Source organism: Phalacrocorax aristotelis, chromosome 23 (assembly GCF_949628215.1).
Source record: "Phalacrocorax aristotelis chromosome 23, bGulAri2.1, whole genome shotgun sequence".
Lineage (NCBI taxonomy): Eukaryota > Metazoa > Chordata > Aves > Suliformes > Phalacrocoracidae > Phalacrocorax > Phalacrocorax aristotelis.
Window position 1 is genome coordinate 7022935 of NC_134298.1, and position 15284 is coordinate 7038218.

The 15284-nt window shown below is 48.2% G+C and overlaps 1 protein-coding gene across 1 annotated transcript; it reads right to left on the minus strand.

The window, feature by feature from the left end:
• Positions 1-7060: 7060 nt before the first annotated feature.
• Positions 7061-10646, minus strand: LOC142067696 (keratin, type I cytoskeletal 19-like). The gene is made up of 7 exons (XM_075116599.1): positions 10113-10646; positions 9650-9732; positions 9217-9373; positions 8958-9119; positions 8495-8620; positions 8131-8357; positions 7061-7148 (listed from the first exon to the last, which is right to left on the minus strand). The coding sequence occupies exons 1-7, from the start codon at positions 10644-10646 to the stop codon at positions 7061-7063; spliced, it is 1377 nt and encodes a 458-aa protein (XP_074972700.1).
• Between the last annotated feature and the right edge of the window lie 4638 nt (positions 10647-15284).

Consider the following 15284-nt stretch of genomic DNA (forward strand, 5'->3'; position numbering starts at 1 on the left):
AAAGTGTGAATAATAGCGACCGTCGTAGTGAAAAGACCAGGGATATGGTGGTGGAGATGCCTGTCACCTGGCCCAATGACAGGCAGTAGCTCTAGTACAGGCTTTACTGTGAGATTTCTTAGGTCGCTGAGGTAATTCCCCCATGGGTTTAGTTCCCCATTTGTGGCTCGTATTCCTCTGGTCATGCAAACACAAGAAGTCAGCTTGCTCACAGCCTGCGAAGATCAGGCCTGCTCATTGGCGGAAGTCCCTGGTTATCTCCGTGTCTGGATGTTACACAGACTTGATGTGAGCTGCATTGTGTGAAGTACCTCTCTGAAGTTGTTTTTCAATTGCTTTAATTGCTGTCCATGCTGCCTCAATTTGTGGTGATCGTAGATAAAAAAAGAGATGACAGGAAAGGGAGCATCCATGGGCGATACATCCAGTTCCCTGGATGGGCTGAGACGTCATCCCATGGGTCTTTGCCATTACTAAGATTGTGCTGAGCACAGAATAAGAAGGAGAAAAGCTTTCTGCATTTCTTAGCTGAGTTTGCCAGAGAAGTACCAGGCACCAGCACAGCCTGGCTCGTCATGGGAGCATGATCTCCACAACCAGGCAAGCAACAGCCAGAGAAGCGTTCGGAGAACTGGCTCCACCAGTGCAAGTATCTTCCTCCAGCAGACTGCTGTAATGGGAGGGTATTCTGCTCTCCAGGGGACAGAGGCTTCAGTTCCCTACAGGGTGGAATTTCCAAGCAACTCTTACTCACAAGTAACCTTTGACTCAAGGATGTCCATATTTACAGGAGCAGTTGTGATAACTCCTCTTTGGCGGTGAGGGTGACACCTGCCAGGGAGCCCTGGGAGCAGCCGTGGCCTCCGGACAGAGGGCACAGAAAGGCTGCACTCAGACGCTCGGCCACCCCTCACCCACTGGTGGCAAGCGTGCTGTGTGTGCAGTTAGGTGCCGCCTGTCACCGTGCTAGGAGAGTGTCCCCAAGCATATAGAGATGTGCTCATCTTCGCACCAGCGTAAGTCAGGACTCTCTGCTCTCCAGTGAGATAATTTATTTCTTTACTTAGATCAGAAATAATAAAAAGACACCTACCCAAGGCTGGCAGCATCCTAGAATATTCATTTTTTGTATGGTGTAGTGAAATAACTTGCTCAAGGACAGAGCTGGAGTCTGTCAGAGCTCAGATTCCTAGCTAAGACTGCAGTGCCTGAAATGCAAGTCCATCCTCCCCCTAGAAGCACATCCCCCATGCTCCCCACACAGCCTACACTCACACAGTGAAAATAATGAGCAAAAAGGAGGATAGGGAGCAACTCTGCCTTTCATCCGTCATTTTGAGGAATATAATTGAAGACAGGGTGTGGCTGTAAGAGGCAACAGAAATTAATATAATGTCTGGATTGCTTGGAGCTTTGCTTCTGCTGGGTAGGTTTTCAGAAGAAGTTACCTAACAGCAACCTACAGCGAGGCGCGCTCTGGGCTGAGGCTGCCTTTCTTCCCCTGTCAGAGTCTCAGGTTTAGGAAGAGACACTGCAGATACCGGACATTTCTCTATGGGAGGGCAGGGAGCACCTACACCTGCTTCTTTCAGCAGTTACCTAGTACGAGGAAGGAATAAGTCTTGCCCTACAAAGCAAACTGGTTTGCAGCACTGAACAACATGTGACATGTGTCCCGGCAGAAAGGTCCACAGGCTACTGAATCACATTTTAACAGCGAGGATTAGAAACAGCCATGCAATTCTTCCGAAGCACTCATATCTGGGATATAACTGCATTCTTTGGAGCTCTACTGGGCTCCTGCCAGTTTCACTGGGACTGATACTGCAAATGCATCCAAAAGCCAGTCCCAGACTAACCAGCCTGTATTTTAAAACCAGTTTGACTTTTCTTCTCGCTCGTGCGCTGGGTTTGCTGGGTTTGCAGCTGTGTTTGCTGGCAGGCGGGCAGCTCGCACGGCCGCGTGGTAGTTTCACTCCAGGCAGCGCGGTGTTGCCCTGCTCCTTACGACTGTGCCGGGGCTCCGAGGCTCGGCGCTGAGGCCTCGCCAGAGGTCGGGCAGGGGCATGTGTGTGTGTTCTCTGGCTATGTGGCTCCCTGCTTTCTCTAGCTGTGAGCCACCATCTTGTTCTGCAACATCCATCAGTACCAGGTCTTTTCCCCACTGAACTGGTTTCTTTACCTCCACTTCTGTTATTATTTGTATTCCTGCAGGCTAGGAGCATAGCCCTGGGGCAGAACCCTGTGTAGGAAAGGACTGTGCAAGTCTAAGACAGAAAAATGTCCCCAAAGGATTTACAACCTAAATGTAAGACAGGAGGAAACAGTCGGTTTCATACAGATGGAGGTAAAGGCAGCAATGACAGGCTGTTGGCCAGCGCCATTAGCGGTGGCCTCAGCACAATGTCAGTGCAAACCCTGTGAAGGCTTGTGGGCCTTTTCCTGTGGGAAAAGGCGAGAGGTCTGAAAGCGGATGAAGAGGCTGTAAGTGTAAATATTGGCGCGTCGTGATGGGCAGCTCAGGAGGAGGCCGGAAGGTGTTACATTTTCAAGTGACGGTGTGGGGAGGGTCCTGTGGGAACTGTGACTGTCCCGGCGCGCAGCCTTTCTGCAAGATGTCAGCCTGTCTCCTCCACGCTCTGCTCGCTGTACTTATCAAAGCTGATAATGTTTTCTTGTGTCAACTACAAGAAGGGTGTGTCTAATTTGACAGAACTTTGCTTTCATAAGCATTGCTTCAGTGATGTTTGTGCAACCACATTGGAATATGATTTTATCTTGTCACTTGTAATTACCATTAATAATTTGCATAACAGCCATTAGGCATCACTTATTAAACACTTCTTTGATGTGATACTGAGCCGGCTCCAGACCCCATGGTCCCATCTTTCGAATGCAGACCATGGCTTTTTTCTGGCTCATGACTCATTGGTTTATACCACGTTTAGCAAAATTCCTGTAAGGCTAGTGAAATAATTATCACAAGGAGTTTGCTAACGTCATGATCCTAGGTCTTAAGTGCGGCTCAGAGACCAAGGCGACTCCTCTGCTTCAGTTTCTTTCTTGCTGACTGTTCACGTCTTCAAACTACCTCTGACATTTGCGAGTGATGAAGTAGAAGTTCGGCAGAACACAGAGGTGGGCAGAACCAGATTTCCTGCTACCAAAGCTCACTATCTTCCCTGATTCATTTTGGGAAGGGTTTTAATTTCCTTCCAGCACCTACCAGTCGGTGACAGTGCTGCCAGACTTCCCAGCATTTGCATCTCTGGAAGCACAGCTGATTACCACGGCAAAGAAGAGCACAAGCAAATTTGTATTAGGACGGACTGGAATCCTGAGGGGTGAAGGAAACTACAGCAATTTCACCCCTGCATGGACGGCCGAGTGCAGCACAGGTCGGGAGGAAAAGCAAGGCGTTGGCCTGTGGTCCGTGCTGGCAGAGCCGTGTGGGTCAAACCAGAACCTGACAAGCAGAACCGGAGCATTCAGGCGCTTCCTGCACTCGGATACCACACAGTGATACAATCGAGACAGGCAGCCAAAGGTGTGGGCGAGCCAGAGCCTCCCCACAGTGTCTTCTTCTTATCTTTATTTCATACTTGTACTAGAAAGTCTCTTAATTTCAATACACTTTCAGTATGTGGATCATACTGGCAGCTTAAATTGTATTATTCAGTGTACCAAGCTGAGAAAGCTCCTGCTTGATTAAAGTAGTAGCTAACTCATCTATATAATTCTTTAGAAATGTTACACAAGCCAGTAAACGAAAATACAAACCCCACAGATAGTTACTATGGGTGTGAGTGAGACCGTACCTGTCTGCGCATTTGATAAAATAGAGTTTTATAGAGAAATTATAGTTTATACATCACACCAGAATATGGCCTGCTATTAAAAATGAGTAGTGCCTGTAATCAGGTGTGATTGCTTGTGCAGTGCAGTCCTTAACTCATCACTGATTTCCCGCATTGGCAATTTGCAAAACTAGTTGTTTTCTTTCTGTTCCTTCACTGATGTCTTAAACCTCCAGCATGTTCACTCCTCAGGGATTTTTCCTGATGGTGTAATTCACATGTGTCTGCTCTCTCTGTAAGACAGAGACCATACCTGCTGGAGCAATCACAGTACCTTTCATCTACAGGCACTGATCATGATGGGGATAGCTTCTGCGTACCAGCCCGAGCACTGATATAACCCCCCGCTTCTCTCTGGAGCAGCCACCCTTGCTCTTCTTATCCTTAGATTCATCTCCCAATGTTATACCTTCAGCCTAAGTCTCTGTCTGCCTTTGAGATACCCATCCATTCTTGCTTTACAAGATTTGCACATCAGAAAATAAAAGAACGAGCTGTTGCAAGCTGCATTTCCCATGTGCTTGTGTGAGTGGCTCTGTACGTCAATATGGTAGAAGCTTGCCTCCTGTCCCAGGTCACTTCTTGTCCTGTCGTCCCATGCACTGCATCCTCTGCATTCCATTTATCTTCTCTTCCCCGTCTCCCTGTGCTGTTTCCGCCATCATTGTTTTCCATCACTGTCCAGGTTATAAACTATTTGGGCAGGGAAGGCAGCCCTTTATTTCTGCATTGCATTTAACACCACCGCAGAGGTGCTGTGTAAACACTGAGGCAGGTTAAACAACCCTGAAATGCACGGTATGATTAGCGTTGCAGGAATAGGAGATACAGAACTTAGTAGACAATGTATTTAACACAGACCCTTGTCCAGGAGCTCGTTAAAGCAATTACCCTACAGGGCTAACAACTGCCTTACTTAGACAGAGGCTGGGGGAGGCCATCCCGCAGCGGGACGGCTGGAGCCGGTCCCTGGGTCGCTCACCCCTGGCCCTCTGCACTGGTGCCGCCACCTCCATAAAGACATGACGCTCGACTTGGAGCTGAAAGCTTGGAGCACGAGAGGTGCACATGAGCAGACAAGGCGTTCTGCAGAGCAAGGGCTCAGAGCAAGACACAAAACTGGCTACAAAAAGTCCCTTCTTTGCTGTGATTTTTGCCAAGAGAGTAGCTGTCTGTGGCCAAGCTTTGGCTTGGCCCACGTTGTCATTCCAGAAATGTCTGAGCTGTTTCATTCTTTAGAAATGGACACTGGTTCAGGCTCATCGTATCCCCTGAAGTCTTCATGCTGGAAGCCTTCACGTTAGACCTCTGTGTAAGGTTAGTCATCAATCCCCATCCAATAAATACTTCATTACAGAAAAAGAGCTACATGATGAGGAGCAAAGACTGTAAGTGCTGCTCACAGCCTGACACGTTTGTTAGGTACTGCTCCCGGGGAGGAGGGGCAGGCTGGGTCTTGAGTCTTTGCCTGCACAAGCAGCAAAATGCAGTTGTGTTCCTGAATGCGTTTGTAATTCCCTTCTTTGTGGTAATAAAATACCAGCATCTTTTTTTTTCTGGCTGTTTATTATATCTTACTTTTAAAAAAATTCTCTCCCACATATTAATTTGTCTCACCCTTTTATCTTCCCACATGTTGCCAGCTGGTTCTTCCTGTTTGCCTTTTTTTTAAATCCATTTGGAGGTTCTTTATTTAGCGTTTTCTCTGGGAATTATTTTCCTCCACCAGAAGGGTGTGTCAAGGCCAGCAGAGCCTTGCTTTCAAAATTACTACTTCAGTATTATTTGGGAAAACTTGTTGTTCTTGATTTTACCCTGTTACTGTACATTCCTAATAGCTTAAAGGTGGTGTATATTATGTTTTATATTAGATTAGATTAGATTAGATTAGATATCACACACCTACTTTAATGAAAACTCGATTCTCGCTCAGAAGTCTCTTTCAGTAGAAGACTGTCAGACTGCCTTGAAACTCCTTCCCTGCACTCTGTCCAGCCTCCCCGAATGCTTCTTTCCTCATCACCTTCTACTCTATGTCTTCGCTTATGCTTCCTCCTCCAGTAGCAAACGTCCCTTGCCACAGCATCAGCCTGTCCCTTTCCTCCATCACCCTGCAGCTGCCCCTCCATCACCGACCCGCAGCCATTGAACTCAGCAGCAGCAGCGCGGCAGATGGGAGCGTCGCTTGTTTTCCTTTTTCCCTTGTAGTGATTGCTTTGTGGGTATAGATCAAAGGTGGATTCCTAACCAGAGGGGTATGATCAATATAAATATCTGCATAACAATCTTTACAATACTTGTGTGTTATATACTTGTAGAAATTATTTCTCAGGTTCATGGCTGTGTTAGTAGTAGCAAAGTTTTATTAGAGACAAGCTTTGGTAGCTGTTAGACAACTGGCTGCAAAACAGATTAGCCCAAGTGAAGACCAGTGACTGGATCAAAGCAGTGTCAGAAGATGAAGGCAGCAGGCAGCGTGGGTGGCAGGAGGCAGCCGTTCCGCAAAGCCCCTCCCAGCTGGTGCTATAAGCAGAACTGAGAACTGTCAGGTTATTTTTGCCTTGCTTTTTCCAAACGGTTTGTTTTTTGAGAGACCTCCTCAGGGGGGTGCGTAGTGGGGCTGGCAGGGAAGCTCTCTTGTCTGCCGTGACCTGCTGAGGGAGAGCAGAAGCATTGCTTTGTCAGGGGTTTCAGCTGCATGCTGTGCCTTTCTCTTACGTCCCCCTTGCTCTTGTACTGACCTTTCTCTTCCCTCCTCTCTCTAGCTTGCTTAGTTTTATACACCTGTTGAAAGATGTGACTGATTCCCCTGCCGGTTCCTCATTTCCGTGTTGTGCTGAAAGCCTTATTTAAACACATCCACTACCAGTAACCCCCGATGCCAAAAATACTTCCCATGCGTAAGCTTATAAATGCCCCACAGCGGCATCCCCTGCCACCGCTTCCTACCGCAGCTCGACTAGTCCCCGTGTTCCACCACTCACAGTCACAACCGCGGCCCTGCACGCCTGACTCCCTGCGCTGCCTCTCTCCAGGAAAAAGAACCTGTCTCCAGCCCCGCTTTGCTGCCCAGAAAAGCCTGGCGATCTCGCATCCTCCTCTTGCCCAGGTACCCAGCAGGACTAAAGAGGCAACTCACGGTCACACTCACAGGGCTCTAGAGGACACCTCACCTCACGCATCCTCGCCCGGAGCGCACGGGCTTAGGGCAGGCATGGCTGACACAGACTGGCTTTAAGCCCACCACTTCTTCCAGCTGATGCTGCAGGGACTCCTCTTCCCACTGTCCCTCTGTGGAAAGGAGACAGCGCTGGTCACCAAGGCCCCTGCCATTCGCGCCCTGGAGATCTGCGCCCTGGCCTGGAGCACTGGCTTTAGCTGCGCCTCTTCAGTCGCTGTTGGCCATTTCCCCTTAGAACCATGAGGGCCATTAAGAGCAACAAGTAGCACGTCCTCCGTCCTGCCTGGCTGGTGACAGCTATTGCTTTTCCACCTTGACACGCCTGGGATTACCAGCTGCTCCCAGACAAGCGCTAGCAGTGTCATTTCCTCCACTGCAACTGGCATTTTGGAACAAGAACTGATTTTTCATGTAACTAATTTAGGACTGGAGACTCAGGAGAGCCCACCTCAGGGCACCACCATTAAAATACATCTTTCTCCAAACTACTGGAGCAGGTGGGTGCTCAGGCCGGTTATGTGTGTGCAGCCATTTATGAGATTAACAGCATGCCTCGCTCTTCCAGAATCTCAGGCAATGGGAGGCAGGGAAGAGCCAACTGCTTTGCATACAAATTAAATTTCCCAAAACTTTAATTAAACTTGTTGTGTGAAACTGAAAATGTTTAGATAATTTATTGTTTCAGTTAATTCAACTGCCAGTCCCTAATCCTGTCTAGCTGTGGCAAAGCCAATAAAACTCAGTTAAATGACAGTGTTGGTAGGAGACCTTGCCCAGCTCACAGTGAGAACCGCCCTTTAAGGAGCTGCGATGCTGCACCTTGCCCGGGGGCCTGGGCCAGCTCTGGGGGCCTCTCCTGGCCGTCGTCCCTGGCCCAAGAGGGGCTAATGGTCTCTGGCTTGTGCTCTGGACATTTATCATAGCCAAATCCTCAAAGCCTCGTGGTTTGCTAACAGACCCTGTCTGCTAACAGGTCAGCACTGGTTCCTCACCACAGTGTTGCTTTTACCATTTGTATCACAAATTTTCATATCCCTGCAAGTCAAAGCATAGAGATTTTACTGTGCGCAGGTCTGCCTGTAGTCTGCGTACATGATGTCGTGCTGGCCCCCCTCCAGCAGGCAGTGGTAGGTCTGAATCTCCTGCTCCAAGCGGCATTTGACATCCAGGAGGGTCTTGTACTCCTGGTTCTGGCACTCCATTTCTGCTCGTATTTCAGCCAGTCGCTGCTCCACGCAGGAGATCTGGCTCTGGAGCTCAGCCAGGTATTTGTTGTAGCGACATTCTGTTTCCGCCAAAGAGGATTCCAGGTTTTCTTTCTGAGAATAGGAACAACACAGAGGTACCTGGGCATGCTGCGAGCTTAGCCCGTCTGGTTACAGGTACGGCTCTGGTCATGCAGCTTTCTAAAGAGAGCTGGGGAGTCTGAGATGCAAATCGTAGTGGCATCACCTACCATGGTGAGCTGGGCTTGTACATTGATTTCCAAGGCCTGCAGCTGACGTCTCAGCTCAGTGACCTGCTTGTTGCTGGACTCGATCTCCTGGCTGCTAGTGATGACCTCCAGATTCACCTCCTCCACCTGCAAAGTTAGAAAAGAGCAGCCCTTTCCTCACTTCTCACAGCATCTCGTTACGGCAGGGCCTTCACCACACTGCTTGTGCGCGCCCTGCAGCGCACCTGAGTATTTCCAAATCTAAGGCCCTCCCATTTATTCTGCTGTGACCCTGTAACACCATGCAGCGGCCCCTCCACCACGAGCAGAAGAGCGCTGAATGAGGGCAGTACAATTAGATGCTGAGCACATCGGTGACAGACTTGCTGATATTAAGACATCTCCGCTAAGTGTTCTTAATCTCTCATTTTTCCCTTTTCCCCCAACAGGCAGAGTAGGGTACAGCTCTGCCTGCGTATAGTACCTTGCAGGCATACCACTGCTCAGTCTCTTTGCGGTTGCGCTCCATCAGCATCTCATACTGGCACCTCAGATCCTCCAGGATCTTCCTCAGGTCTGGGCCAGGACAGGCATTGACCTCCACGCTCACATCTCCAGTCGCCTGTTTCCTCAGGCAGTTCATTTCCTGCAGAAAACACACGCACCATATCAGTAATATTTAGTCTCAGGGGGACTTTCCTTCTTCTTTCTCCTTATTTCTCTAAGAGAAGGGGCAATCTAACCTCCTCGTGGTTTGTCTTGAGACAGCACATCTCTTCGGTCAAAGCCTCACACTGTAGCTGCAAGTCAGTCTTGCAGCTGGCCAGCTGATCCAGGACCGGGCGTAAGTTGCAAATGTCTGCATCCACATTTTGCCGGAGACCACATTCAGTCTCGTACCTTAGGCCACAGGCAACAAAGAAAGGTCAGCATGGCAGGAAACCATGGCAAGCCTGTGAGTTGAGTTTGTGGGGAAAAAATACGAGACCAAGTTCTTCCTTCGCTGCAGGCCTGCGATGCTATAAGCATTGCCAATGGTATCCACGCCTTTCCCAGAGATCTGCGTTGTCATGCGGCAGCATGACAAGCAGGGTGTCAGGGTTTCCCCATCACCATCGCTCACCTGCCCTTGCACGGGCAGTGTGAACCCCTCAGTCCAGTCAGGACCGTACTCACTTCACTCTGAAGTCATCAGCAGTCATCCTGTTGTTATCGATATTCAGAAGAATTTTGTTAGTCTCCATGGCTGCACAGAGGATCTGGAAAAGAAAATGCAGCAGAGAGAGATTTGGGCTTGTGGCTTTCTCCAGCTACAGAAGGACCTGGAGGAAACATCCACCTGGGGTAGTGCAACCCACTTATTTTATAATGATTCCATATATTGGGATTATTAATCAGTTAGATGGCATTACAGCAGGGAAACCCGCGTGCTAGCTTAGTGGAGCAGGCTGCGCTGAAGCTCCAGCTCTCTCTAAACACAACGTCCTCCTCCCTCAAACCGTCTGTTTCATATAAACCATTGCTTCATGGGCTCCTCCAGAGACATGGCTATTGCCTCTGTCATTTGACATTGGTCTATCCACGTGTGAAAGCGAAGCCCAAAGAAATATCAGAATTTTGTTGAAAAACAGTGATTTACCTGGTTTTGAAGGTCTTCGATTTCCTTGTGAAAGCAGCTGTAGTCGCGTGGCTCACAGGCAGGCCCTACCTTGGCATACCACTCCCTGATCTTGCACTCAAGGTCGGCGTTGTCTCCCTCCAGGAGTCGCACCTTGTCCAGGTAGGAGGCCAAGCGGTCGTTGAGGTTCTGCATCGTCGCCTTTTCGTTGTTAGCGAATAAGATCCCATCGCCGCAACCAGCACTGACCCTCGCAAAGCCACCACCGACGCCTCGAGTGCAGATGCCGCCACCGCTGAATCCAAGGGTAGAACAAGCCCTCTGGGTAGCTCCAAAGCTCCCACCAGTAGCACTGCCGGTGTTCAGCTGCTTCCCGAGTAATCCCTCGCTTAAACTGCCACCAGAAAAATTGCCAACCACACCACCTAAGTCATAGGCAGCATATCTTCCCGAGGAGGTGGAGGAGACCTTTCTTCCACTGCCAGCCGCAGAACTGCCCGTGCTGCTCCTGCCTTGGGAACAGGTAGTAATGACCTGCCTGACGGCACAGCTCATAGTGAGAGCACGAGGAGCCAACTCGGAGCCCAAGGCAAGCTGCGCAGATCGCTGTGGGATCCGATTGTGATCCCTCTGTCCCCACAGCCCTCTATTTATACCATTCCTCGTGGATGTTGCCACCGGAGAAGGGCTGTTTATTCTTCCTCCTTGTGACCTGGCTAGTACTATGTTTTTTTTTTTCAGCCGGAAATATTTCCCCAAAGGCGTTTGTCTCCAGAAATCCCACAACAGAAAGATGCTTTGGTTAACAGAAGCGTGTTTCAAAACTACATCAAAAATGTTACTTCCTGAATCATCAGGTCTGGCTTGTGATGACAACTAAACAACAGTGACACGAAAAACGACAATACCCGAGAGTGCCCGGGGAATAAAACATCACAGCAATTATCCACCCCTGATGTGGGTGAGCCTCCCCGCAAAGAGAAAGCTGTGGGAAAGCTGCTCTGTCAGAGGGGGCCTGTTTGACCCCTTTGTGACCAGAAACGGGGATGCCCCCTTTCAGCTGCCCTGCGGTCCCTGGGAGCGGAGCCGGAGACCACCCTGCACCACGCTGCCTCTCCGCAAGTGTGCCGCAGTGAGGGTGCGTCCCCTTCTGCGTGGCCGTCAGCTGAGTGAGAACCTGCCGGGCTCCGGGTCGTTAGACCTCAAAATGCTCTTCTCTTGGAGTGCACAGAAAAACATCGCCCCTGAGTGTAGCCGGGGTTATTTCTCCTGCGTGCATCAACTCATCCCCTTTCAGAAGGGAGATCCTATCATATTTGTTTTGCTGCTTTCGAGGGTAGAGAAAATATTCAAATATTTATCCAAAATAAAAGAGAAAAGGGTATTTCCTGAGTACCAAATGTTGCAGTTTATTATGAATATTCACTGCCAAGAGAGGGCAGCTGCATAAGATGTTTCATAAAATTTCTAAAACAGTAACACGGAAGATTTCAGAAGCAGCCTGATCCTGTATAGTTCTGACCCAGTTCCAACCAGCACCGTGGAAATTCTCCAAATATAACCTAGGGGAAATGTGTTAACTTTAGAAAAGACACTAGAAAAGATCATTTTAGAAAAGATATTAAACCTATTTTTTAGTCTTGGAATGCTGAATTGAGGAAGAAGGGAAATAATTAAAATGCTTTGTCATCTCAACCTTTCATTTCACTAATAATATTAATACAGCCATGCTAATATTGACTGACTTTCGCCCATGTATTGTTCAGCCTTGGTTTTGGCATCCAGCTCACCTGGACACATCACATAAAGGATGCGTCAGGGGCAGCCTGTTTCAGAAATAGTGCTTATGCCATCTGGGTAAGTCCATTAGTCTTGATTTTATCTTGACACTGCAAATCCAGAGCACCTTAAATGTGGTGCGGATTCTGTGTACGTCCATCCTTTGCTGGATCCATCATTAGCAAGTCAAACCTGTGCCGTGGTGCCATGGCATGCCTCACCGGCGGCGAGACCCTGAGCAGAGGCTGTGGCGTGGCCAGGATCGGGCACCTCTGCCGCGGAGCCCAGCGGAGCCCGGCAGCTGCTCTCGCTGCTGCAGCGGGAGCGAATCAGGAGCAGGAGTGGACAGAAGTTGTCTTCTTTCTGTAGAAGAATTGTGAAAATAATGCTGAGCTAACACTTCATTTCATTTAACGGAGAAATACGTAGTCCTTCATTTTTCAATGAGAAAAATTAAAACGTTCATGAGCGGGGGTTTTTTCAGTTATTGAAAACTAAGCAGAAATGTCCACGTTTCTTTTACTTTTTGCACTTCAGACCTTGCCGTAGGCCTCTGTAGCCAAAGGTGATTAGAATTTCTACAGCTTTTATAAAGGAGAATAATAACGTCACTCCTGATTTGACTGGATTTGTGTGTTCTTCATGGCAGCTTTTTTCCTTTCCAAAATTTGAAATTTTTATTAAAACCAGCTCTTGCTCTTACACCACAGCATACCTCAAGACCTGCCAGCAGTTACAGCGCTCATTTTATTAAAAGAGATTTTCATTTTTTTATGAGGAGATCTGTTAATGACAGTACCTACATGAATAATGGAAGGCTCTTTCCAGAATTAACTTTTATTGACTTGCAGACTGGCGTCTACGGAGGGAGGTTTGCTCACCACAGCCTCGCAGCCAGCCACGGGCAATGCCTCTGATGAGCCGTCCTCAGTTGACTTGGGAGCCCCTCGCAGGCAGCGCTGTGCCCCAAGGCCGTAAGAGGCAGAGAGCAATGATGGCTTACGAGGGTTTCCCGGCAGGCATTTGAGAAACAGCAGTGCAGGCCCAACAAGGAAAAATTATTACTTCCAGTAACAAATGAGCAGAAAAGCCTCCTCTAGGCAAGGGTGCTGCTCCCATTTAATGAGCTTTGTAAAAAATGGAGAGAAAGGCATTATACAGCTTTACATTTGCGTCTTATACTGCGCTTTATAGGGGAGAGCAGGGTGGCGGCAGAGGATGGGTGCTGTGGGGTCATTCCCAAGGGGTTTTCTACTGCACAAAATTGTCAGGTTCAAAAGAGCAATGAAAATGAGAAAGAAAGATTAGGTTTCCCCAGAGGGATGTCCTTTGGTAGTCTCAGAATATTTTAAGGCCTAAGACTGTTTCTTAAGCTTATGCATATGAAGTTCAGAAAGTATAATGTGCCCCCAAGAAGGAGATCCAGCCTTTCACGTTATTACAAGTATTCCCAGAGTCACTAGCTGTATCCGTGTCCAGGAGAACTCCCCTGGAGACTTGGTGACTCAGACACGACACCGACACCGAGCGCTGAGTCCTGCCGGAGTCCATCACCCTGCGAGACTGCCAGCCCCAGATCGGGTCTGGGCTCGAAGCGACCGCCAGGGAGTGCCAGGGCAGGGAAGCAGCTGCAAGGCGGGGACTGTCTGGCATCCAAAGCACGCCAGCTCGGGGTCGTGTTTGTCTCCCCAGCCCGAGCAGGGCTGGCTTCTGGCTGGGAGAGCCTTATCAGGAAGCCCAGAGATAGCAGCGAGAACTGCAAACAGCCCTAGCTCTCATCTGCTCATCATTGGCTAAATTTCAGTGCCTTACCTATGGAAAATTCTTGTGTTTGCTATTTACAAAGTATTTGCTTATCTAGCTATTGATGTAATTGTCATTCCATGTCTTTTCTGCATGTTATTGGCTGTACCAAAACTGATCTCCATCTCACTGATGACACCAGATGCTCCAGGGCTCCGATCCCAGCTTTGCAAATCCCTCTAGGCAAATTGTTCAGCTTCTCCGAGTCTCAATTTCATGCTTTGTAGGATGGAAACAATAATGACAGGAATGCTCCTTCTCAAGGGCATGGTAAAAACAACTGTCTGATGTGAACGTGGAGCTTTAAAGATTGGAGACATGATCTCATTTTAACTATTATTCATTTAAGTATTCTTGCTGTTATATATTCGGTTTGACACTGGCACATCCTACATATTTCTCTCTGTTTCTCAGCTGATGAAATAACCTTGCAAGGACGTTCTTAGTTTTCCTTTTTTGCTTTGCTGTCCATTAAAATTTCACCATTGTTCACTGAGGACTTGCTTTTATAACTCCTTCCTGAATCCTAACCAGGCTTTTCTTGCTGTGCTTGTATCTCGCAGAAAATTGGAAAAATGGTCTCCAAAACCAGTGTTTGTCCTTCTCTTGGGCGTGATGATTTGTTTGCGTTTCACAGAAACGAACCGTGTGTAGTGAAGAGTAATAACAGAAAATAAATTGACTAGTAGTTACGTGGGATTTTCCTTCTTCAGAGCACTGTAATGTAACAGAGTGGTTACTTGTGCCGAGCTTGGACTTCTCTCATTTGTGAGAATAGGGTTATGCAGAGCCGTACGCAGAATTTAAGCCTTTTCATTGATGCAAATATATGGTGGTGAATCAGGAAAACCCCTGGTAAGATCCTCCCAGTGGAACTGAATGAGCAGATTACAAACCTGGGCTTTCCATCAGCTCACCCAGCTATTCTCCCAGCTTTTCTCAGGTGCTCATTTCAGCACCTCCTGCTGACAGATGTAAATGGATATCTTAGCGCTGGGTGACAGATGTCAAAGATAACTAAATAATTTGTGTCCTGTTGGCTGCAGAGGTGCCTGTGCCTTGCTGTGCTGCCAGCAGAGCCAGGTACTCTTGGACTAGCGTCTCCTTTTAGTGTCCTACTTCTATTTAATCCATAATGTTTGTGGTTTTCAGAAAGCCTTTCTGCAGACAGCTCTAGAGTTAAAAACCTGTCATTTACAACTGAAATATAACAACTCTCTTCCGATGGCAAAAAACCCCAGCGCATTTGCCGTTGGATTGGAATTTCCAGGCTGCACCCTTGCCTGTTGCCATGAAGTCTAAGACAGCTTGATGCTAAAGTACATTATTGCTTCATCCAGGTTTTATTTCTGAGATGGCTCTAGCTCACTTGGGTTGGAAGAATTCCTATTTCTGCAAGGAAGGTCTGTTACTCCAGCAAAGAAAAAGCGTGATACAGTCAATGAACTCTGCACTCTGGTCTGGCTTTCATTTCCTACCCGTTTCTGTAATTCCTAAACAATAGAATGATAACATCTCTTCACAATCCCTTTTCTGGAAAGACCTGGCAGGTTCCCCACTTCTTCGATCACCTTCCCTCTCCTTCGCTTGTCTTGTCACGCCCGGCATGAC